General features: G+C 43.2%; 1 protein-coding gene across 2 annotated transcripts in view; it reads left to right on the top strand.

Annotated features, from left to right (window-relative positions):
* The first annotated feature begins 489 nt into the window (after positions 1-489).
* The window catches only part of PRDM6 (PR/SET domain 6), a 77,412-nt gene continuing 51,355 nt past the window's right edge, over positions 490-26,546 (top strand). For both annotated transcript variants that reach the window (XM_048292879.1, XM_048292880.1), the window contains exons 1-3: positions 490-677; positions 1,324-1,857; positions 10,966-11,273. In XM_048292879.1, the coding sequence (XP_048148836.1) occupies positions 1,332-1,857; positions 10,966-11,273 (834 nt within the window). In that variant the 5' untranslated portion in view covers positions 490-677; positions 1,324-1,331. The remainder of the gene's footprint in view (positions 678-1,323; positions 1,858-10,965; positions 11,274-26,546) is intronic.

Here is a 26,546-nt window from a genome sequence, read left to right as displayed (position 1 = left end):
CGCAGCTCGGCACTGGGGTCGGCGCAGCGGCGCGGATCCCTCTCGGGAGGGCGCCGGGCCATCGCTCCCCTCCCGTCAGAATAAAAGCCAAAAGCCCAGCTCTTTCCGGGGCGATTGTGCTTGGAGCTGGGGGGGGGGGGGGGGGGGGGGGGGGGGGGAGAGAGAGAGAGAGTGGGAGGGAAACTGGAGAGAGGGAGGGAGAGAATCTGGGGAGAGGGAGAGAGGTAGAAGGCTGGAGGGTGGGAGGGAGGGAAAGGAGGGAAAGGAAGAAAGGGGCACCTTTAAAAGTTGAGTAAGGAACAAAGTGGGGGAAGTTGCCAAAAAAAGAGCTCTGCACACAGACTCGCTGGTAACTTCCCGATCCCTCCCCTCCCTCTCGTACACACCACACACACTTGTATTTTGCGCTGTCGTAAAACCCACGTGTCTCGCCCAGAGCCTGCCAGAGCCGAGCCGAGCGCCCGGCCGCGACTGCGATGCGTAGCCACGGCAGAGGGAGCCCGGCGGCTCGCAGCTAGCCGGCCCGCCGGTCCCCGGCACCTGGAGGAGGATCACCCCGCTCCCGCGTGGACAAAGACCAGAGAAATCTTCGGTCCCAGCCGCCGTCCGGCTCGAAGGCTCCCGGGGCAGCCGACACTTTCGCACGCCACCCGCGCAGCAGCGCTCACCCCACTCAGGTAAGGCAGACCCTGGCCGGGGCCCCTCCGACTTGCCCGACAGGACGGGGCACCTTCGCTCGGGGTCAGGGCAATGCCGGCCCGCGCCCTCCGCCTGTAAGCGCCCGTGTGGAAAGCAGCAGAGGCCGGAGAGGAGAAACCCGCGCGTGTGTGCGTATGACTGAACTTTCCTCCGCCTCCTCCTCCTCCTCCTCCTCCCTGTTGTCAGCAGAGAGTTGTTTGCTTCCGCGGAGAGAGGGAAGGGAATGAAAGGGGAAGACAGTGCGTGAGCCGGGGACGGGGTGAGCTGTGCGCCCTGCGGGGCGGCGGGGGGGCTCTCCGGCCGCGGGCCGGCGTAAGGGGCTGCCCGCCACCGCCCGCCTCCTGCCCGTGCTCCGGGGCGGGCACCCGGGGACAGCCTTGTCACCCCGGCCACCACGTTTCTCGTCCTGGGGCTTTTCGGGACGAGGTTTTCTCCTGCCGAACCTGGCCACGGGCAGGGGAAGCGACGGACGCACGGTCCTGCCGCCGATCCCGCACAGCCGCGGCACAGAGCCCACGCGTGGCCCACCGTGTCCGAGCCTGTGTCCGACCGCGGGGTCGGGGCGGCCCTGCCGGGGCGGGGCGGGGGTCTCACACCTCTGTCCCCTTCCTCCCCGCTCCACAGGCAGAGCGATGATGAAGCCCGGCGACCCCGGCGGATCCGCGTTCCTGAAGGTGGATCCCGCCTATCTGCAGCACTGGCAGCAGCTTTTCCCGCAGAGCAGCCAGCTCAAAAGCAGCGGGCCCCTCGCCCAGCTCCAGCCGCCCGAGAGAGCCGAGCCCTCGGCTGACAGCCTCCGCCAGCGCCCGACCTCCCTCTCCTCCGCCTCCTCCTCCTCTTCCTCGTCCACTCCGTCTTCCTCCTCCACCTCCTCGTGCGTGGCTGCTGCGGCCGCTTCCCTGGCTGGCCTGACCTCCCTGCCTGTGACCCAGCTCCCTGTCTTCGGCCCGCTGCAGAGCTCGGAGCTCCCGGCCGGGGGAGCGCCCGCTCCCCTGCAGGGCAAGGATTTGTGCGGGGCCGGCAGCGGCGGCGGCAAATGCGGCGACCGTGGTGCCGCTCGGTACCGATGCACGGCCGAGGAGCTGGACTACTACCTGTACGGGCAGCAGCGCATGGAGATCATCCCCCTGAACCAGCACACCAGCGACCCCAACAACCGTACGTATCGTACCCCTTCTCGCAGTCTTCCACCCCTCACCCTCCGCTTCTCCCCGCACGGGGCCAGCCCGGGGACTCTCCAGGCTGGGGACCGGAGTTGGTGCCTGCCGCTCTCCCTCCACGAGGAGCATCCTCAATCTTGCCCTTCCCTCCCTTCAGTTTTTGCGTTTTTACCAGTGCTTTCAGGGGACGGGCGGCAACCCTTCAGTAGCAGTTTTTCTCATCTGAAAACCAGGTCCTTCCCTGGAAGGCACGCTTCACCGGAAAGGCTGTGGTGGGGGTAGATTTCTTTCGGAGTGTTGCTTAGAAGAAAGGATTCAGCAATGGTTCAGGGCAGCTAGCTACAAAGCTGGACCTTTCTCGTCTTGTGTGTCCCATTCCATTCCTGCCTGGAAAGTCCAGGCTTCGCTGAATACCCAGAAATCAATTACTCCTCCGAGCTGGGAAGGGTAAAAGTTGCAGTTTTCATCAGATGGTCTAGGGCAAAGTTTTCCTCTTCCTTATCTCGGAGTATCGTTTCCTTTCAGACCTCGTTAACACCTAGCTGGTTTTAGTTTTCACCCCTACGGAAAAGCAGGACATGGTAATTTAGAGAGAAAAGCTGATTTTCTAGACGAAAAGTCTGCTTGAGTGTCAGAATTAATTTAGGACTTGGTGGTTAGAAAGAGTTTAATACTGCTGTTGCCAATTACACAGTTGGGAGGGGTTTTTTTGGGGGGGAGGAGGGGGCGCCCCTATTATTAAACATCTGTATGAATGAGAGGTTTGTAATTTCAGCAACTGGTTCTGTCTGTCCTTTTTTCCTGTATCTATCAATACGACCCCACCGAGGAAATTCACGGGGTGAAAAGAACTATATGAACTCCTATTAGTTTATCAGTTTTATAACTAACATTCAGAGCACACGGATCTGTCCCTGTTAAAACACATGGCTTCAGCGCGTGCACTTTTTTTAAATTATTATTGTTTCAAACACTCTCTTTTATCCTAAGTTTTTAAAAAACTCTTTATTTTTGTTGTTCTTCTCAACCACCACTCCCCAAATGTCTATTTAAGGAAGGCTGTTGAACAGACAAACGATACCCCAAACCAGCAATCCATAAACACACGCCCAAGAAAAACGCGGGTTAGTTTAATTTAATTTCAGATGTGGAGCTTGTTTTGAAAGTTTCCATGACACTCTGTCGTGTATTAATTAAACTGCGTGGATGCTAGCATAGTCTTAAGCGCTGTGCATATGTGCGAGAGGAAAGTTGAGTCGGAGTTTGGTGGAGATTTTCCCGCCTTCTTAACGTTGCATATCTTTCTATACTGGACGTCGACTTTATTTTGAGAGACTTCCTCATGCTTGGTTTTACCCTGTAGTGAAACCTGTTCAAGTATTTTGTATTCTTGGGCGAAGAAAACCTGACGTTATAAATTACATGCAGAAAATGGAATCCGAAATGCACTTCTAATCCACAACCGAACCGTTCAGACAATACATGTTTTGCTGCTCGGGGCCGCTCTGTAAATCTAAAGGGTAAAGGTTTTAAAAGGAGAAAGGAATATTAAAAAGCGGTTTAGGGGGGAAACATTTTTAAGGAGTGAGTGGAATAATAGCACCCCGCAGAGTCGCAGGCGAAGCCTGAATAATTTCTTCCCGACTGCGATATTAAAGGTGGATTCGGGAAGACAAACGCGTCGATTGAGGGAAGGACGCTTGTGGATCGCGTCCGGCTGTGACAGGGCAGCCGTCGCCGTCGGAAGGACGGGCAGGGGACAGCCAGCGCTGTCTCGCCCTTTTTTTTTTTTTTTTTTTTTTTTTTTTTTTTTCTTCAGTTAGACCTAAACATTCATATAATTTACTTGTTTACAGGGCGGCTTTCGCTCCAGCGGTTATTAGGTGCCTCTGAGCGAAACTTTCAACGCGAGTGTTTCAGTCTTCTGGGACCAAGCGCAGTTGCTTTGGGCAACTCATGCTTAAAAAAAAAATAAAGAAAAAAGTAAACTGTAAGTGAAGAAAGAGTTCGGCAACTACAGCCTGTGCCGTGCCACGCACTCCGAGCACTCTCACGACCAAGGGAACAAGCTGCAGGGCACGGGCCTGGCTGCCCCTGCGCGGCTCCTCGAGCGCCGCCGGGGTCACGCTAGGGTCCGTGGGCAGACTGGATTTCCAGCTGCCTTGACTCGCAACCTCACTCCCCGTTCCGCATCACTCCCATCCTCTGTCCGTTTGAGGGGAAGAAGGTGGGGGGCTGCGGATGAGATGAGGAGCCGTCTACTTTAGTTTGAGTTGTACTTACTTGCTGCACTTCCATCGCCGGACAGCCCCACCGAGACCTCGAGACGGGCGGGCTCTCTCCAGCCTGCCACAGACACCCACCCGCCGGGATCAATCCCCTCCCCGGAGCGGGGGCGTCCGCCGCCTCTTCTGCCCGGCCCAGCAGGCCTCCGCCTGCTTCTCGGGCTCTAATCTTAGCTGTACCTCCTTCACCAACCGAGGGAGTGCCCCGTCTCTCCTACTTTCCCAAATATTACGCCTCTCTCCACCTCGAGCATCCCCTCTTCCCCGCGTGTCGCCCCTCCGCGGCAGGTCCGACCCTCTCGGGAGAGGGGCCGGCGAACTTCGGGTGTGTCCCGGCCCCTGTGCTGGGTCGCGGTGGGCCAGGGGCGGCGGCCGGGCTCGCCGGGGTAGCCCGAGCGGCGGCCGAGGCGCTCCCGGCCGCCCGGCACCCCGCCCGGCCCCGCTCCCCAGCGCCCGGCGCCGGGCGGCCGCCGCGGGAAGATGGATGGGCGGCGGTTTCCCCACAGACACACGCCTTGATCGTCAAATATCAATGAGTATGGCACGGTCTTGGGCGAGGGAGGGGGGCGAGGGCCGCCTAGGAGCTGTGGGTTAAGCGTCTGTATGTAATTGTTTTAAATTGAAAGGGGGTTAGCTAGGCAAAAATAATAATTAAAAAAGCAATCAAGAAACAAAACCCTAATTAGGGCCCTGTAGTCTTTACTCCCAGGGAAGTAAAGGGGATTATGTTAAAGCCCTGATAATGTGGCAGGCGGCTGGGGACCGCTTGCTTCCCAGCCTTGAATCTGGACGGACGAGGGTGTTTCTGGGCGCTGGGGGAGGGCCGGCCAGGAGGAGATATCCTAGGGTGAGTCCGGGGGCTGCGGGGCCGGCTTGTTCCCCTGGAGGCTTGCCCCTAGCTTCTGGGGAGACGCTTCCGCACTGAGAACGCTGAGACTCCTCCACCTTCGCCAGAAAGCACCAACCTGCCACTGTAATAAATACCCTGTGTAAAACTGAAGTGTCAGGCGACCAAGCACTTTGCACGCCTTTTCCCATTCAATTTATGGGGAGACAGTGTATATATAACATGCTGTGAAGTGGATCGGTGTGGAAAATATTTGGACTTTTTTTTTTTTCTCTAGACTGCTGGTAACCTGTATGATTTAGCTATTTTACATCATTAGTTACCCAGCACCCTTAAACATAGCAGATAGCCATACATTAGATTGAGGTTAGAGAAGGTGGTGACTGTTTATTTAGGGTGATAAAATGGTCCATCAGCAGTAATCTCCATCGATATGTGCCACCAGGAGATGAAGGATGAGGGGACAAGCCACAATTAATTGCCCTATAGTTTTGTAGGAGAGAGTGGAGCCGGTGCGGACTGAACTTCGATCTCCTCTCCTAGAGACAATTCATCATCTCTACATTGTATATGGGGGTCTCTCAGGGGCAGAGGGTGGCAAGGTTTATCTACACACAATATTCTCCTACCCTTCTCATACCTGACACGGAAATTTAATTCATTCATATCTACGGTAGAAGGCAGGGAAAACCAAACCCGCCTCTCAAGCCGCCCCCCACTCGCCTCTTAAGAATAACCTGAAAGCCTCTCCGCAGGCGAGGCGGGTCCCCTGACCCACCCCAGGGCACCTAGGCGGGCCCTCGAACATCTTCCACAGAGGAGCTGGCGCGGGATGTGCCTGACCCCCGACCGGGAGGCTCGGACCCCGCGGCAGCTCACGCGCTGGTGCGGAAACAGCGCCCGTGCCGCCGGCGGGGCTCCGCTCGCCTCCTCTGCGCCCCGCGGGGAGCGGCGAGGGAGAGCGAGGGCGTAACAGCCCGGCCAGAGAGGAGGTCGGGTGTCCGGAACGCGGTGACGGCCGTGGGTCAGCGGGCTGAGCTTGGTCCCGCTCTCTGCAACGAGTATTTAGAATAAATAACTAAATAACTAAGTAAATACAGGGCACCCGACGGGAAAGTGCGTCTGTGTTTCGTCCCCACAAAGGTCTGCCTCCAGTCAGGCAGTCTGCAAGAAGCTGCCAATAATTCGGCAAAAGGAATACCAGCTCATCGATGAGGAAACTGAAGTATAAGGGAGACAGTGCTTCTCTGGAAAGCCCCAGTCCTCAGGAAACGAAAGAGTACTGCCTCTTCCAGCCCTCCCTCCTGCTTAGCTGGGTACCCGGGCCCAGACAGGGATGCAGGGCCAGCCGTAGTGATTTATACTTGCAAGTGAGTAATACCATGTGAAATGATGGCCACTTACACTGGATACCTGCATGCTTGAGGCGAATTATGAAGCGGAGGGTCAGAGGCCACCCTTCTTTAATACCAGCAAACTGCAGGTATCCAGTCTAACTGCACCTTTGAAGCATATTATTGCTAAGGAAAAAATATATTTCTTTCATTTATTGTTACAGCTGGTGTGCTGGTAAAAACACCGTGCTAAACCGTAGTTTTAACTGACAAAAGCATTTTCCTTTCAGATTTGCTTTAAAGCCTACAGTAGTAGTGTTATTTATGTTGGTGAGTGTTTAAAATTACATTTTGGGGGCAATGATATGTCCTTTTGCTTACGTTTAGTACTTTTAAGTGTACTCACATGGAGTTATGGTACTGGCATTACACTATGTTCATTTTGCTGGAGGCACATAAACAGTAACATATTGCAGTCCTTCCATAAGAACCTTGCCAAACAGCTCCACTAGGAAATCCTTTAATTTTCTTTTCCTTGCATCTTCCTTTCCCTAATCCTCCTTATCTTCAGAATAAGAAGGTATAAAGTAAGAAACTGATCTCCTTCCAAGGTGTTTGGCTGTATCTGGGCCTGCAATGGAGTATTCCCAATGACTTTGCCTTCTAGATCTCTGGATTTTATCAGGACATACTCTGCCCTGGCTGCAGTCCTCCTTTTTTTTTCCATTTTCAGCAAGTCCTCCAATTTTCTCACATTCCTTGCTTCTTCTTTACTTGACTGGGGACTTGACTGATGCTGTTACAGACAGTGGAAGTATCCATTTCAGCTGTCCTTGGAGAAGGCCTGTACTCACACACAGCTCCTCTTGGAGGCCAAACTGGAGGAAGGGCACAGTGTGTCTCTCCTTGTTGCCCTGTGTGGTCATCCTCTGGAAATTTCACACTTGTACAAGCATCACTTTCACATGAACTCCCCACACCAGCATGGGTCATAATGGCCACCATCCAGTTTGGAGACTCCAGTAATTTCACTGGACAACACTCCCTCTCAAGCCCCCGCTTCTTTTCCATGTCTTATTAGGCACATTGGTGCAGTGTGTCACATTGTACTCTGCAGTACACATGAAGATTATGCTGTTGATCCTGCTGTGAGGCGGGATAGCGTGCAAGTCTTGCAGTTCTTGATTTTTTTCCCAATCTCATATGAAGGAAATCCTTCCATTGTCCTCTGAGGCAAAGGAATCCACTGCTTAAAGTGATGGTCCTTAAATGGATGCTTCCACGTATTACATGAAAGTTAGTCACAGAAGAGCAAAAGATGCTCAGTAGATTTTTACTCCAGCCATGGTAAAATATACCTAGGATGGCTTCCACTCCTTATAACATTTATGAGAATTTTTTAAGATTTTATTTGTACAATTACATAACAACTAAAGTTAAATGTATAAAGCATGAAACTAAGAAGAATTTCAGTACTGCTTAATATTAAAGACAGATTCCTCCCTTCTCATCAACAAGCCATTAGCCAACACAGTTTCAGAAGATGTTCCATTTTCCAAATTTTCAGCTTTGGCAGGACAAAGGGAAAGGAACACAGCAGGGGATCAGATACTGTGACTGCCAAGCATTAAGACATTACCACTGTTTTTGGACAGCGGAAAATAAATATCACCATGTGTGACTTTCTGTAAGAGTAAATGACAGTGACACAGGGTTTGTTTATACTCCTTGTCAATTTCTTCGTTTCTTTTTCTTGGAAACGTAGAAATAAAATGTTTAACCCTCACTCATGCACACATATTGTCAGGATGAAGTTAAGAAATTCTTGTTCTAGGCATGAACTCAGATTTTTGTGCATGAAAAGTTATATATGTCCGGTGGCAGGATGCTGGAACTTGTCACTGAAATTGTCTGACTGGAGTAATGAAGATACTTTAGCATGTTTAATGTAAATTTCTCCAGAGATACAGTTCCTCTAAGAAAGCCATTGTAATCAGCTAGTTGTGAGGAGAGTTGCACATCTAGAAAACCCTAAAGCAGTGCAAACAGGTAGAATTCAAGGGTCTACTCTGGGTGCTAATTGACGTCATGGTTAGACATCATTTCTTTAAGCCCTCTATTTTCCTGTGAGAGGTTTCCTTTCTAACTTGCATGGGTAGATGCCAGATTTTATAGAATCATAGAACAATTTGTGTTGGAAAGTATCTGTGAAGTCATCAAGTCCAACTGTAGATCATAGAGTTCAGCCATAATCTGTTTAGAGTGTATCACTTGCCAAATTGTTTTGGATTGTGGGTTTGTTTTTTTGTTGTTTGGGGTTTTTTCTTCCCTTTTCCTGTTTGAGATCCGTTCCTATGTGACCTCCAGTGCCAAACCACAGTGCTGCCCCTAACATCTTTGGGTATGCCAAAACCACAGGATTTCTTGACTGGTTTTGAAGAGGAAAGGGAAGAAAAGATGCTGTGGTAATACCTCACTTTCCAAATTAGCTGTGGAAATAATAACAAAAAATCTCCAAGAAATCCTCCCCCTGCCCCCACCCCCCAGCATATACTTGAGGCCTTTTATTCATCATGCCTCAGAACGGTTGTAGGAATATCTGTTGCATGACAATCTTCTCTTGGGACTCGCCAGGAATGTCTTCCCCGGAGTCCTGCAAACCCCATCCTCCATCCACCTCTAACTGATGCGGTTGAGCAGCAAACCCGTTCTGCAGTTGCGGTTTAGCCCGACAGAAGTCGTTTTGCGGCAGGGATTATTACGTCCTTAGGGCAAGGCGAAATTGCATCCTCCCGCCAAAGTCGTGCTCCTGCCGACGTAAGCGCGGTCCCCACTAGGTGGCTTTGTCCTGCCGTGCCGGCCGGCGCTCCTCTCCCTCCCGTCTCCTGCGCGGACTTGTCAGGGATGGATGGCTTGGAGCCAGTTTCGTGCGCAGCCCTTCTGCAGGGGCATCCGCCAGACTAATGCACAACTCAGGGCTTGTCTTCTTGCTTTCTGCTAAGATCTGTCACTGATGCTGCGGGCAGGGAACTCGGACAGACGAGCACCGGGTGGAGACATGCATTTTCTCCAAGACCCAAAGGTGCAATGATTTTGAGGGAAATTGGCTTCTGCATGTAACTTACTAATATTTCCATGTTGCTGAATGCACCACTTTTTTATGTTAAAATTTGAAAGAGGATGACAGGAAATAATGTTTATGTAGGGCGTCTAAAACTGGAGAATACACACAGAAGCCATAATTTGAAGATGCATCTTTTATTATCCTTTAGCAGCTTTTGCTGAAATGAGGGGAGGGTTTTCCTTTGAAGGATCTGTAGGAAAGAGGCCTACTTAATACACAGTACATCCACTTTGGAAAGAAGAGCATCTGAGTCAGGCCCCCTGAGAATTGAAACTGTGGTTACAGGCAATCTAGCAAGTCTGAATCTGTGGCATACACCAAGAAACTCCTACTTCTGTAGTGAATGCTGTGCTGTTTCTATAAGGAGTGGTAAATAAAATTATTAGGGGAAAGACGTAGGATTTGCTACCAGAGTACTATGCCATAATTATTGGTTTTTTCTTTGTATTTCTGGATTAAATTTATATGAAAACCTTTATTGTGCTACAAAAATGAAATGTGAAGAAGATGGTAACTTATTTCAAGAGATTCATTGTTATGTTAACTCAGCATATCTTCAGAGAAATTAATTTCTTGAACAGGAAACATTTTCCTGGAAGATGTACATTCGTGGTGTATGGAATAGCATGCAGTGGAAACATTTCACCAAAATTTTCTTTGGTCAGAAAAGAAAAGTCATGGTAGGATCTTCCCAAAATAGAGACACATCATCCGTTATTAATGACAGTTAGGGAAATCAACATTTTTAAAAACTGATCTTTTTCACAGGAATTGCTCACAAACCCATACATGCTGTTTTGTTTTTTTACCTAGCTTGAGTTACATGTAATAGGCAAAGAGCATGAGTTCTCATTCAATAAAAAAAAATTCAAATATGTGCTAGGAACCAGTAATATTTGCTACATAATTTCAGTTTTAAGATTAGATTTGTCTTTAGGAAAGTAAATGTGCATGCAGGCTCCAATTTGTCACTCATGAGGTTCTGATTTATTTATTTTATTTTCCAAACAGACAGGCATGCACACACATGTTAATGTAAAAAGCAGAGTGAATGTTCATTGAAAATAAGGATTAAATTAAATCTTGTTCCAATTAAGCCCTTGGGCTGAGCTGTGGTAAGGCAATTGAGAGGGACTTGTAAGGCGCTATGACTGTGTTTTAAAATGTCTTACTGAAACACACTGGGATGGTTTAACTAGGCTATTTATATTAGTCAAAAAATTCATCTTAAAAAATATTGTTAAAGTAAATGAGTCTTGGCAGGTTTGTGAATACACCAGGCTTGCAAATTGTCTGCAGGATTTTTGCTCAGCCTTTGGAATTTCTTGTTTAGGGCTTTGCTAAGATTTGAGAAACCAGCCTGAGCAACACACAAAGGGCACGGTGTGCAGGAGTGCTGGACTGCCATGAGATGACAGGAAAAGCGTAGGAATCTGTGTGATGTGGCCTGTGGCAGCGGTGATGGTGGTGGCCAGCAGCACCGTACTGATAGTGTTTTTCCCTCTTTGTCCCTCAGGGTGTGACATGTGTGCTGATAACCGCAACGGCGAGTGCCCCATGCATGGGCCCCTGCACTCCCTGCGCCGGCTGGTGGGCACCAGCAGCGTGGCCGCGGCGGCCCCTCCGCCCGAGATCCCGGAGTGGCTCCGGGACCTGCCCCGGGAAGTGTGTCTGTGCACCAGCACAGTGCCTGGCCTGGCCTATGGCATTTGTGCGGCACAACGGATCCAGCAGGGCACCTGGATTGGGCCCTTCCAAGGAATTTTGCTCTTGCCAGAGAAGGTTCAAGCAGGTGCCATCAGGAACACTCAGCATCTCTGGGAAGTAAGTTATCATCTTTCCTTCTGTGTCAAATTTGATCATTTTGAAGTAAATGTGTAGTTGTATACAGTACTAGTACCGTAACTAGCCATGAAAATAAGCAAACAAACCCAGAATTCAAATAAACTGAGCTAGCAGGTTTGAAAAGGTAGCCAGTGCAAGGAAAAGACTTGCTGCACCAAAAGTAGCCAGGAGACCAGTGGACACCACAGAGCTCCAATTTGTTTGCAGAAGAAGAGCTGACTTTTGCAGGTGCTGTAATGTGGGGTAGAGAGACTTGACTAGAGAAGGCTGAAGCTTTTACAACACCCGGTACTTTCTACGTTTTGACCTGAGTTACAAGAGCTGATGGAGCTCTCAGGTCACAGCACTTGCAGTATCACTTTAGAGTAGCACATGTGGGTTGAGATGGAGTGCTGCACCATCGCTGTGGCCCCAGCCAGTCCAAAAAAGCTGCTGAAATGACCACAGGACCCTACTCTGCAGCCTGGCTCTTTGCGCAGTGAAAGAGTTAGCGCTTATTCAGTTTAGTTCAGCTCTGGTCCTGCACCAACTGTGCATTCCCCTAACAATGATTCCAGTACTTTTATGTGAAAGCCACTTTCAGACACCTCAAGATTTTTTTTTTAATTATTTGTCACTGTCTTAGAGAGGGTAACAGTGATATCTCTAAGGAAAAACCTATAATCCCTGTGTGTAGGAAACATCTTACTCTCTTCCTAGTATTTTGCCATTCATTTCTTCTTTGGTTTGTACTGGAAGGAGTAATTTTTTAGTTCTGTGTCATCCTCTGTAGCTGCAATCCCTGCTTGACTCGAGACTAAGTGCTACAGGCAGTCAGTAGAAATATGCCCATAGATCTGAGGGTGGTATTTGCTCATCCAGATCAAATCCAAGTCTTCAGAATATAAGGAATCCATGAAGATGCAAATAGTGTTTCTGCTGTCTTCAGTGTGTGTACAGTGAAAGTGAATGGACCTTTGAAAGATATTTGGGGGTGTGGAAGAGTCGGAGCTCCTGTGCTTTTCCTACATGCAAACAAATAATAAATAATACATCAGGGTCTTTGTCTCAAGGTATTTATGCAAAAAGTAATTGTGGCAAGAAGGAGATTTTCACATTAAAAAGATCAGTCTCAAAACACACCTGAATGTGATCAGTAGGACTGGATAAATTGCAATGATTGGGAGTTTTGCTGCTGCCTCCAGTGGAGATGGAATTTTTCTTACGTAGCAGATATTGATAATTTGGATTTAAATCTGTTCCTACCAAAGCCCAGTGATTGTAATGAGAGTATTTTGGGATATGTTACTAATCAAATATTTTTTATGTGACACTTCATAATGATGTTGAGGGCTCTAATTGTTAAGAAGGGTAGTATGGTCTAGACTATTCTAATTAACAGAATATATAATTGTAAAATGAGATTGCCAGATCCACAAATTACATAAAATACTGAAATTTAGATAAAATAAATAGAGTCAGATATTTTTTCCATAAGTATTTACATTATCAATTACTTTTTTTTAAAAATTATGAATTAGTTTTATGCTAGTTGCAAATCTTGACAATATCTTTTTAAGTAAGTGAGAATTTTTGGTCATATTTCAGGTTAACTTAAAACAATTTGAAGCAATGAAAGAAGCTAGGGCTTTTAAAAAAAAAAAAAAATTAAAAGCAAAAACCAGAAAGATATTAAGGAAAAAATAAAAACCCAGTACTATATTTTGTGCCAGATTCAGTCCATCAGTGGTTGTCAGCTGAGTTTTTGTGTGGGATTACTCTTGTGCTCTTAACACACAACACAGATTTCCTGTTGTCTAGCAAAATGAGTGATATTTTAATTGAATTATCTTAAAAATAGGAATTAAATTTAATTTAATATTAATGTGTTGCTGCGCAGCTCATGGTCTTGAATTATTTCTGTTAATGACAAAAACTGTTATCAAAGAGACACATACTCCGAGCTCCAGCTAAAATTTTGTTGTTTCTCATTTGCTTTGTCATTCAATTTGGCATGCTTTATTTATCAGAAAACCAATGTTTAATAAAGAAAAATATAGTAAAAGAAAGTAATCAGGAAGTGTGTGTGATGTTACAAAACTTGGTCTATGAAAATAAATAAAAGCAAATGAAAGTGTATATCTGAATAGTTTTTATTCATTTAGTCTACATGATATAGGAGTGTGGATTAAATCACTGTAAACGATAAAGAAATGCCTCATCACAGTCCCTTTATAAAGTTGTAACTTCAGTCAATTCTCTTCCGCCAATATTTTCCAGACAGCTGCAAATGCAAGTCTGTCTAAAAATCAGCTGTTCAGCATTAGGTCTTGATGGACCTTATGGAGAGAACTTCACTCTTTTATTATCGCAAATAGCATTTTAATATTTTACTCTCAACACTGTAAAGTTGATAAATATTTTTTTTAGTTTACAGTTCTTTGTTTTCAGTGTACACCAGACAAATACAAGGGCTATTGCAAATGCTTTTAAGCATAGTTATTGTTTTGGTGGCTCTTTTTTTTTTTTTTATACTCTTTGTTGTGGGAAACATCAGAAGCACTGCATTTGATGGATGGTTCAATGCTATGGAAATATGCTTCAGTCTGTCTGCACAAGTGCTCCCACCATGCACTCGATGTTTGCTTTGTATGTAATCCACACAGCATAATGTACAATGACTCAGAGTAAATTACATACCATTCCATTACCTCACAACAGGCCTTGACACCTATGGGTGTTCATGGGAAATTATAGAGTTCTCTCACAATCAGCCAAGATAATTTTTTATAACTTACAGAAAGATCAGTCTTTCAGAAAGCCAAAAATATTAGTCATTTTCAGTTGTAGTGCTTTTTTTCTTCCCCTTTGGCCCACTTCTATAACTAGAGTTTGCTTGTATTTTATAAAAATACAATAAACTCTGATTTGTTTAAAACAAAAACAGGACTGGGTGTATTAAGTAAACACTCTCTTTGGTCATACAGGCATTTATTCCAGCAGTGCTTGATAATATTTCTGATCCCTTTTTTTATTTTGAAGTAAAGAGAATAATCCTTTTGTTATTGCAAAGAAAACAGAGACTTTCTAAGCAATTAGGTCTTACTGATGAGAATGAGATAATTTTCCGCTAATGTGTTTTCTAATAAAGAAGTGGAAAGGCACACTTGATTCCAACATATATGAAAACATTATCTCAATTATTAATGTGTCCTTACTCCCTGGAGATAAATTAATCTAGTTGCACATGGTTTCCCCTTTCTGTTTAACATCAAAATTTAATAAGAGTAGACTTAAGGAATGTATATGATACACACTTAATTTCTATTAGAATAAAACACAGAAGTTTAAAAGGCATATTCGTTTTAGTAGTCAAAGTTTTTCAGTCTCCAAACTTTAAACTGTGAATTCTGGAAACAGCTAATTTGTAAATGATCTTTTCCCTGCAAATGCAGCTTAGATGAAAAAACTTCTGCTGACAGACGTATCAAAGAATACAGTCTTATAGTTTCCTGTTCTTCATGTGCCTGATAAAGAGTTTGCTGTCTCTTTTTTTTTCCTCCATGAGAGGTCAAATAGTTATTTTCTTTTCTTGCAATAGCTGAAGAATGTCTAATATATTATTTCACTTCATTTCAACTTTACTCAATCGAAATTTAGCATTTTTGGAAGTAATGCTTCATCATATGCAACTTTTTTTTTCAGGGATGAGAAAAATTATATGTATAAACATAAGCATAAGCATAAGCATAAACATAAACATAAATATTAAACATAAATATTAAAAAAAAATATATGTTTCAGGGTGTTCATTAGTAAATACAATATGCTAAACCTGTGTAATTTATTTTCCCCCTAAAAAACTCTCCCTCTTCCCCTGCTTCCTTTCCCCTCCCCGCCCGCCGAATGACCTGGCATGAGAAAGTGTGGATGTCATCTTAATAAAGTACCATATGGGTACTTATTGGCCTTCTTGCATCTCAACTGCAGTAAAAGAAAACATTGGCTTTGCCTTCATCTGGACCAAGAAAAGCATTTTGCTGGGATGCATGCTGGCCAGGGCCCATGCAGCTATACTGGACATTTCTGAACAAATTAATATGCACAGAGAATCCTCACCCTTCAAATGAAGCACTCATTCCAGTTATGGTGATAGATTTGTATTCAGATTCTCGAGGCTGCAGTTTTGGACTAATTTTGCTGTTACAGAAAAGCACTGGGGGATAGAATTATGTGCATGCTGTCGTTCTATTAAAGTGAAAATTATGTTTCTCAGCAATCTGTCGTCTAGTATTCCAGACTGCTTGTCAGCTCTGTTTTAAATTTGTCATGTTCCTAAAATTCAAGTAATTTTGTCTTGAAAAACCTCCTTAGTTACTTTACTATTGTATCTTAAATTATTCAGAGTAACAGCTGGTGCCATTCTGTTATTTTCTTGTTTTGCCGTTTCTGAGGGTTTTGTGTGATGTATGACCCTTGCATTTATTTTCCATTGAAAAAGCCCAATAGTTTTTATTTTTACATGGATTTTACGTTCCTGTACTGTGGGAAAATATTGCTGATGTTGTGGTCAGTAACATGCTAAGCTGTAAGCTCAGTAAGAAAACATTCAGTGCCACAGCTTCCTTCATTTGTGTACCTTAGAAGAAAACTGCCCTAAGCATCTACAAAGCAGCCATCTATCATTAGTATTTCTCTATCACCTACCAACCCATTTTTGCAGGTAACTTCTGTAAGTTACAAATTCCTTTCCATCAAAAGTTACTGTGATCCCAAGTGTGGAAGGTACTTTATAATTCTTGTTATTAGAAAAGCTAAACTAAACCTTGGTGTTTCTTGTAGAAGACTTGTGACTTTTACAAGACTTTCTCATGCATTATCTTCATATATCTCCATGTATCTCCATGTCTTTGGTATGTTCTTTCCATCTACACTATTTTATGCCTGAGCAGATAAATAAGCCTAAGCACACGTGCTACAAAATAAATTGAATTTGGCATGGAGACAGATTCTCTTCCTATTGAACAAAGTGAAGTTTGGAATAAACTTTGGTGTTTGGAGTTGGATACAGCCCCAGAATTTTAACAGTGTTACTGAAAACAGTAATTCCGTGGACTGCACGGAACATGCATGCGTCTGGACACACACTATTCCCAGAAAAAAAAATATTTTCTAAATTGCTAGTTCATGCAGGGACTATCTGTTTTTCCATGGCACATAATCTCACCTTGGAGATTTCGTTATGTAATATGCAAAAATAATGAAGGGGAACACAAATAAATATAAAAGCTCAATTCCATCCTTATTTGACCACTACCTTTCTGCATTGCTGACTAGGCACCAGTGTTATAGAAACATTTGAACTTTTTATTTAATTAATTATAAAGGTAATTTCTACTATTGGATGAGGCTAGTTTGTAAGGCCTGCAATTGCAATTAAATTACGATACCATTAACAGTTAATTCTTTCTACTGAATTTTGATTCAGAATTGGTAAATAAAGGCAGTACTTAAATGACCTATACAAATATCCAAAGTGTGTTGTGTGCCTGATGCCCATAATGTGTTTATGACAGATTTGACAAAGTGAAGCAGTGCTATGTGCCTTTCCAGGTGGTGATGATACTCAGTGTTCTGCAGAACTGCCTCAGTCACTGCTCTAGGCGTGTTGGTCCCCCAGATTCCGTGGTAGCAAATGGACATGGACTTTAAAGTGCAGACTTTTAAGTAATCGGTAAACATAAAAGCTGGAAAATTCAGCCCAGGCTATACCTTCTCTCCACACATTTGGCACCTTTTCCAGATAAGTTACAGAATTCCATTATCCAAATTGTTACACATGTGTGACAGAGGTTGACCTTTAGTCATGTCAATCCTTTTTGCGTAGGCCTCGGGCTCCAGCCTAATGGCTCAAAGCCTGATTTACTCACTGTAATAAGGGCAGGAGGTCGAGCAAGTGTCAGCTTGCCTGCTCATACTCGTCTCGGAGCCTGGTTGAAGGCTGTTAACACAAAGCTTTTCAAAGTGAATTTACAACCACCACCACTGACATAGGCCAATCAGTACACCATAAATGTCAGGTTAGTGAGATTGAGCAGTAAGTAAAGCACTGCCAGCCCACTATTGGCTGAAATCAATTGCTTAGGGTTTAACTGAGAATAGCAATCCACGTATGACTACATCTGCAGAACCAGCTTGAGGGCAGAGAGTGAGTTGGAGGGTGGTTTAGGTAGAATTACCCACCAGCCATAACCGTGGCAGCATGTCCTGCTTTCGTTCTCCTTCCGTTTGAGCAATGTCTGTGCTGACAGAATCCATGGTCAAAAAGTTGTTAGACCAGCCTTTTACTTATAGAAATAAAATTACTCTTTTTTTTACCGATGGAAAAAAAGGCGCAAGGGTAAAACAGTAGGCTGTCTTACCTGGACAAAGGATGCTAGGAAGTTTTTTAGTGTCTTATTTCAGTAATTCTCACCAGTTTTTAGTCCTCAGTTCCCAGAAGGCTTTTTCATAATGAAAATGTGGCTTTTTTTGCCATTGGCTTGTAACTGGAAACTATCACAGGTTTCACTAATGAGTGATTATGTACCTGATGGTCTAAATATCCATGAGATGTAGTTACCCACAAGACTGAATGTTTTTATCATTTTGTGTAGTGACAGCTTGGACAACAATTCATTTGGCTTTGAAAACATCAGCATTAAAATGTAGAAATCCATTAAAATGCTGTATGCCAGGATTTATAAATTAGGCAATTTCCTTGATTATTGCAATCATTTACAAAATTGATTGTCCCAGTGTGGTATAGGCAGATTTCAGCAATGATCATTGACAACAGGCACATCCTCTAATATCTGTACTCATTGTTTCCTAAAAGAAAAGCCACTCTGCTGTGAGGTTATTCTCCATCTCAAGGTCAATTATGCATTGAAAAAGTCTACCAATGTAGAAGATCACACATCTTTAAAGTAGAACTACATCAGCTATTTACAGCCTGTAATGATAGCCGGAACAATTATTTTTTCTTCTGTTTGTAATTTGTTTCTTGACAGCCAAGGCATTCACTTGAATCTGTAGCACATATACTTTTTGTGATCTGTTATTGAAAGGTAAATAATTTTGGCAAATTGCAGCTGTAAATATTTATTTGATTGAAGATTTAAAAGTCAATAGTGTGTTTTATTTGTTGCATCCTAAAGTTCTAATTAACCAATAGATATAGTGTACAGTAACTTGATTTGGGTCAATTATTTCTGCAAGACACAATCAAGACATTATGTCACAAAACAAATGTGCTCTAGAAGTTTTCCTATATTAAAACAAATGCAATAAAGCCACAAAATGCTAGCCACCAACCACAAAACCACAGTGCTTTCTACTTGCGCGGAAATAAACAATGTCCATCATAAAAACCTATTAATGTTAAACCTTAAAATGCAGATGATTTCAGAGATTCTTTTTCAAACTGTACATGAGGTCCAGTTGTAGCTGGCAACAAACTATTCTGTATCATATGCATATTGTGAGTTTCCAAGGCTAATGTCCTGCAGCTGTTAATCAGTCCTTGCCTAGACAAGACAGCCACTGATGTCACTAGGAGCTTTGATTTAATGAGGTGTTCAGCCATGACTGAATAGCACAGTACCAGTGTAATCACAATTCTTAAATCTTTTTTTCAAAGATAGGTGAGTGGTTCTTTCAGATTGGCAGAACCACCTGCATATTGTCTGCTGCTGTCTATAGCAGCAGTATGTCAGTAAATGTATAGGGACCCTTGTATAAATGCATTCATTTGACCTAAAGACAATATTTAGCTGTGAAGAAGGGGAGCTGCCAGTGGCTGTGTAGTAGTGCAAACTGTACCAGTTCTAACAGAAATGGACAAAAATTTACACAAACTTAGAAATATCACTTGAAGCTGTTGTAACTCTTTGGGGCAGTTGTCAAAGTGTACCAAGCTGGGACCTCAGGTGTGTTTTCAGCAGTGTTCTCTTTTCCATGGACCCAATCCTGTGTATTGTTAGATACCATGCCCTGATGCTGGCATTTTTCCCTCTGAGGTCTTGTATTCCTGTGGGGACCAAAGCTTTTCACCCAACTGAATCTCTTCTGTTGTTCATGGACCAACACTGTAGAATTTAATTTGCTGTATGTCTTTCAGCATGTTTAGAAGTCAGGCAATGAGTTTAGAAAGCTCAGTTTCTGATGAAATTTTACCACAAAAATAAGCAAAATGAAGATGAACATTGGCATTTCCTTAGAACACACACTGATCATTAAAATGTCTAGGAAAAAAATATTGATGATCAAATTTTTGCATCAGTGTTGTCTCATCTGCATTTCATTCTCTGTTCTGATCAGACCACGATCACATTCAAGTTACTTGGAATAAGAGGTTGTATTTTAGGAATAGTAACCTTTTTGCTGGGTTCTCCTGGATGGTACTAACACGTCCCCAGTCTAGGGTTTTGGTGAATTTTGAGCGGTGGGAACTCTTCAGCAGAAACCACACAGCCTGGGCTCAAGAGTGCCTGTAGCCCACCATATGGCAGAGCCTGCATTAGAGAAGGCTATATATCTGAGCCTGGGTGGGCTCAGACTGTAACTCTGGCTGAGTAGCTGTTTGACCTTGGGGTCTGCCATTCCCAACAAAAGATGGCTGAAGGTCAGGCTGAGGTCTGTAGCCTCCCTTTCTTCCAAAGACCATATTTGTCTGTCTCTTTTCTTAACCTTTGTGAGTTTTTGTTTATTCAATAAGATGTTAATTTTCATGCCCAGATTATACAAAAGTGACATGACCCAGAGGCAATAATGTTGCAGAAGTTTTACCTCATTGTCTGAAACTGATTTTTCTTTTACTTTTGAAAGGCTAATTTGTGTGCAATTTTATAGTTTGCTGCCAAGCCAAATCAGATGGTCTCTCCTTCAAAGATATAGTAACTGCCATTTTGGATCACTTTAAAGGCTTTGGTAGTGTCTTAATCTCCTTAATCCTTCATTCTTAATTTATATTTCTTCCACATTATTGCTTATCTCTTCTGAAATCTCACAGGTCCACATATTACACTTTACACTAATCATTTACACTCTATGGCCTGCATGTCACAGTGGCTGTATTTATGATCAGAAATAGTTAGCAGTGCCTCTCAGGATGCTATCAATCACGATTTGAAATAACAAGGATAGCCACCGAAGAAGTTTGTGCAGTGCCTCCTGCCCTCTCTGAAGCTGAGCAGAGCACTGCTCCTGTAGTGCACCCAGACACTGGTCAGTAGGCAGGTTAGGAGAAATGCTCCTTTCTCTGACACGTTTGGCTTTCATTAATCTGTTTTAAGAGATGAAAACATCAAGAATTTAACATTGCTGCTGCATCTGCAGAGAAAACAGCTGGCTACAATGATAGTTAAGACAAGGCAATTCATTTTCTTAGCAATAATTTATGATTATAGCCAACTTAGTGAAGGTACAGATCACCATTGTATCTGTTTTACTCATTTTTAGCTTTTCTTACTTTCGTTTCACTAATTTCTAGTTTTTAATTTAAAATTTTTATTAAATTCTTATTTATTTTATTATTTGTTACTGTAAAAATCTGGCATTAAAAATCATTCTTGTGATTTTTGTGCAAAAAGATATGCTTTTATCTTAGGGCTTCCTACAAAGGGAACATTTTGACTTTTTCATTCTGTGGGGAAGATGATTTGATTTATTTGAAGAATAAATAATAACAACCAGTAGGCTGACTGTTGAGAGCAACTATTCTAGCTGTCATCCGACATTAAATGTGGAAAAAAAGTTTTCTCTTTCAAAAGCAAAGCTGGTCTGGATGTACATTAATATTTCTACTGTTAATTCCATTGCTTTATTAAAATGCGACAGCCATTCATTGCAACTTGATACTAAGTTATCTGGCAAATATTTATCAGAATTAATGTTGAGAAGTTTTTATATAAGAAAGACGTTGTAGATCAGCATGCAAGGATCAGATTGCCACAGACTGAAAGTCTGACTGAATTTCTCCGTCCTTCACACCCTTTGAACGTCTCAACATAAAATTCAGACAGTCAGATATCTTTTTTTCCAGAAATGCAAGTATCTATATAGGCTGAAAAAACAGACCTTTAGATTACAGGAAAAACTGGGACAACAGGCAGCTAAAACAATGTGATTGAAGATGGAGAATAGGAGAACAAGGCAGAGTAGTGCCAATGAGTTTGGAGAAGGAGCCAGGGCTTTCTCAGACTATGAGTCTTGTTGAAGATCACTGCTATTCCTTCTCTTTGTTCTCAAAGATTACAGGTAATTTTAGCACTCATGAACCAGGCTAGACTTGTCTCATGAGCATTGCACTGCTGATCTGTTACTCAGTTTTTGTGCTGGTGCTGTCTGATGATAAGTAGTGGATATCCCAACACAAAGTCAGAGGCAAAACATTAAAAAAATGATAGCACTCAGAATTAGTGACTTTCACCCACATGTTCTGCTCTGGATTTTTCCCACCCTCTTGCGGATAAATTTAAATATTTTATCTAGGTCAAGGTTTCAAAACTTGCACGTACTATAAAAGATAGCTTCATGAATATACTTGAGCATGCAAGGCTTTTCTTAAAGATCTTTTAGTGTCCTCAGCACTATGGTACCACACCAAGGGTGGCACACCTGGGCACCAGCTTCTGTGTCTCTGGTCTAAACTGACCAGACAGAAGCTTGCTGTGGACCTAAGGACATGTGTGAGTGGGTCTGCTAACAGAGTGCCATGCCCAAGGGAGCAAGTCCTAGAAAGGGTAATTGTCTTATGTGTGCCCAGACAGTGTTTATTATGATAAGAGCGAGCTGGACCTGACATGACTCTGCTCTGTGCCTGTTGGGAAAAAAAATTGTGATTATTTGACCAACACCTTACTAGACTTTCTGAAAAATGAAAGATCATTTAGTCTTCCACTTACAGGTTCAGGGGATTTATCCTACCAGTAACACTGACTGGGCTACTCAGTCAGTGCAATCAAGCTACTCTTGATTAAGTCAATCAAGAACAAATGACGCAGCTGCAAATGCCAGAGGAGGTCTTGCGTGCTTTATACTAGGGCAGTTTTGCACATACACACACGCCGAGTCAGTTCTAACATTAGCTCAAACTGCTCACAAATCTTATGGGTCAAAGTCGAATGGTTTCACATTAAGGCCGTGAGAACTCCAAGTAAACTTCAATATTTAAAGCAAAGCAAACCAAAAATCTGTTGCTGTGCCTAACTACAACCAATTGGGTTAGAAGACTCTTCTCTTGAGTGCATGACAACTATAAAGAGTACCAACGGAAGCCTGAGTGTTTAAGCACATATCACTGAAAATTCTGAGATTTCATTTATTCCTTTAAACTTTGTTGGGAGCTGGTGGAGTTGAGGAGCTTACAGAAAGTATGAAGAATGAGGACTTCAGAGCTTTGCCCCGCTGTCAGATTGCAGGATTTTTTTAGGTATTTTCATTCTGTGTTTCATGCTGCTTATATCTGCTAGTTAGTAAAAAGGCTCCAATGTAACTTTCCATTCAAGCAAAACCAAAAATGCTAAGAGTTTCAAAGAGAGACAAATATTTTAAATTCATACATCAGTCTCTTAAAGTTTTTGTCCTGGAGGAGTCTGTTGGAAAGGCACCAGGGGCTGAGGAGAGAGAATTTGGCTTTGTGCATGAGCATAGGAATTTATGTTTGAGTTGCCCATGAGCATTACGGCATTTAACTCTCCAGCAAAGGGTCACAGCAGCTATAAATTGTATAATATGACTAGTATCATATGACTGAAATGTCTTTGAAAAGCTACCTTGTGTCTAGAGACCACAACCAGAGTACTGTGGTAAAAGACTACAAGGTGGCTGTGGAGGTGATCAGCTTCCGGGAAAAAAAAGTCTTTGAATTTAGTTCTTAATGGAGCGTGATGTATTGCCTTCATTACAGAAGAGGTTAGAGTTGATTTGACTTCTTGGTTTAGACAGTTACATATGTAAAAGAAAATCCAACCTGGCAGAAGGGATTTTCTATTTAATGGATGAGACGTGATAAACAAAATACCATGGCTAGAAGCTGAAGTTAGACAAAATGCATCTCAAAAGAGGAAGGTAAATACATTTAGCAGTAAAACATATGAGTATCTTCCTAAAAGAGTCTGGCACCTTTGACTTTTAAAAGGTCATTAGATGTGTCAAGCTGTGCATCTTTGAGTTCAACAATCTCAGCCTTTGCCTTCACGGCCTGTGAAACTCCAAAATCTTTACCTCCCAGGCCATACACAAGGAGAGCAAGACTGTCTATGTCTTCCCTCAGCTGCCCAGGTAGATTCCGGTTTCTCTGTGGCTTTTTTAGGAGCCAGAGAATTGTGTCAGGGACTGGGGTTGATGCCTTTTCCGGGTCTTAAAATCAAGAATCAAACACGGTTAGAAGGAAAAAAGGGGTTTTACCTCTGTATTTATTTTAAGCATCCTTAGGTACGCTACGTCCAGGTGGAATGCACTGAAATGCACACTGCAATGTCCACCCTCAAAAGATCTGGTATAACATTATAGGTCTTTACTAATTAGTGTATCTATCAAAGATTCCCCAGTGAGAGGCTTGAATGAGCCCCCCTCCCGAAGGAACCTTCCCCTGGATGGTTCTATCTTGGTTTACAGAATGTGTTCTGGAGAGGACCTTGGGGTCTGGGGCACACTGATCCCTAGCTACGAAGCTTCTAAGATGTTTAGTCTTCTAGCTGAACAAACAAGTCCAAGAATGTAGGCAAAAAGCACTAAGAATACAAAAGCTAAAAAAAGGTATAACAGGGGTATAAAAGAAAAGTCAAAAAATCACCATGGCATCAGGATCAGGGGCAGGGGTGTGAGGTGTTAGTCTTTCATTTCACAGCCAGTGCATTTGTGCCCTAGGCTGACTGACAGTGTCCTTGCAGTCACAATCTCTACAGCTTCAGGTGTGGCTGTCCTGGCTTTCTCTGGGCCTCAGAGCATTAACTCCCTTAAAATTCCCTGGCATTATAGGGGTATCAGGTACTCATGTCACTCAGTCCTCAAGCATGTACTGGTCCTCTCCCTTTCTTCTGTGTCTTTTTCTGTGCAGAAGTCAATGGCCCATGAAGTATAGTCTGGAGCAGATGATCTTACAGTTTCTTCTAGCTTTGAAATTCATAAAGCTATGAAGCCAACCAAGAAAAGTTACTGTGTCTGTGTAATCCTTATCAAAACTGAGCTCTGCTCCTCTCCCAAGTAAGAGTTTCTGTGCTTATAAATTCCTCTCAGCCTCCTTTTATGACAGAGTGCAGCACATCAGAGGAATTGTCTGATAAAGAAGGGGAGAGAGGAGAGGGATTATTGTAAAAGCTGTCCCTGTAGCTCTGCCCGGAGCTCTGCATATTTCTCTTATACATGAAGTGGCATATACAGACTGCAGCTTAACCCAGAGCTCCAGAAAAAAAATAAAAGTGGAAGAAATAGCAACAGTAGCTCTGAGTTTTGTTGCAGTGATCCTATTGCAAGAACACTGAATGGACATGCAACTGTATACTGCAACCCCCACAGCTGTCACTTTGGCAAACCTTTTGATGAATTAGATCTTGATATTTACAGAATCTATTAAAATACAGCCCATCATGTGTTTGTTTATATGTTGACAAGATGATGTACACCCTGCAGGTCAAGGGTGATGTGAACTGTTTTGGTGTTCTTGTCAAAGCAGCTAAAAAAAGAGCATTTAAATAATTTTTGTAGAATAATTGTCTAAGAATGTAAAAGCAACATACGAAATTCTTACTTTGAAAAAAAAAATCTCTGCTGATCTGACACAAAAATCTGAACTTGTTATCAATCAAAAAGACTTTCCTACTTCTTCCCTAATATGTTAGAAAATTGGCAGCTCAGATAGAAAAACAAATAGCAAAATTAAACAGAAAGGAATTGATTTAGCTACTTGGGTGGGTATTCAGTACCACATAAAATTTTTCATTTGGGCTTGCCACTTATTAAATATATTTTTTTAACTAATGAGTCTATACAGCAGTACATACAAAACCTTGCACTATTTTGCTGTATATATTCTAAGTCAGAATTAGCTTTATAAATTTAGCTTTATTTCTTTGAACATCATTCATATGTGTTTGATTTTTCCTTGCAGTTACAAAGAAAAAGTACTGTCTGAAATTCAATCATTTCAGTCTAGTGGTTCTCACAGATATGCCTTCCTTATTCCAAGTGTTGCTATATTGAGGGTGTTACCTGTGTGAAATTAGACCCGAAATTCATTTGCTGAAGAATTCCAGAGCATTCTCTCAACTTCATTGTGCTGTTATTACATTTTATTCCAATAAAGTGGGCTAAGAGCTAAGGCAACTTACTATAGAAGAATCTCTTTCCATCTTACCTTTTTAATGCTTGCTTTTTTCAGCACCTTGGGGTCACCTGCCTGATAAATATATAATTCATGTCCCAGCATAAATCTAGCTCATGGTCATTTTGGTGCCCTAAAGGAAATAATGGAAGAGGGCAGATAAAGAAGATGAGTTTCAAGGCAACAAAAAATACCCTGTTTTCTTGGGTTTGTTGTGTGCAAGTTGCCAAATTGTTGAGGCATCCAAATGCTTCACTGTTTCAGAAAGGAGTGTTGAAATACATACATACATGTATATATGTATGTGTATATATATATATATATATATAATATGTATTTGGAATGCAGAGTGGAGGTGAGATGAAAAGTCTGAGAAAGAAGATGGTGTGAAGGTGAAAAAGAAAGAATAGGTGGATAAAGGGAGGAGGAGGGGAAGGAATGAAGAAATGGGTCTAGGCACTGTAAGAAAGGAGGGGTCAGCAATGTTGTGGATGAGAAACACCAGGTCACAGCTGGACATGAGCTGCACTGAGATGCTGCACTAAGGAAGTGGTAGTGTTGGCCCTCCTGTTCCCCTTGAGAAGAGGGACCTGAGAACAGCTTGTGATATCTTGAGATTTCCTAAAGGCAACAGGCTGTGCCAGTTCGGCTTTGATGGCAGCTTATTCCAGGGCCCTGGGGTCCCTCAGTAAGCTGCCCCTTGGATCAGGTCTGAGAAAGGAAGCAGAGCAGACTGTTCTTTTATTCATAGCACAGAAAGGAGGTTCAGGACTTTTTTGAGCTGAAATACTGCTAGGTTTTTTCCTTTTCTTCTTTTGTGGTATAGATTTCTAAGACTTTTCTGGCAAAGCCAAGTGCTTATAACTTTGTTTCAAAATGAAAGCCAAGAAACTCCTTCACATATCTGG

Source organism: Corvus hawaiiensis, chromosome Z, assembly GCF_020740725.1.
Source record: "Corvus hawaiiensis isolate bCorHaw1 chromosome Z, bCorHaw1.pri.cur, whole genome shotgun sequence".
NCBI lineage: Eukaryota > Metazoa > Chordata > Aves > Passeriformes > Corvidae > Corvus > Corvus hawaiiensis.
Note: the sequence above shows the minus strand (reverse complement) of the source record. Positions and strands in the feature narration are given on the sequence as shown.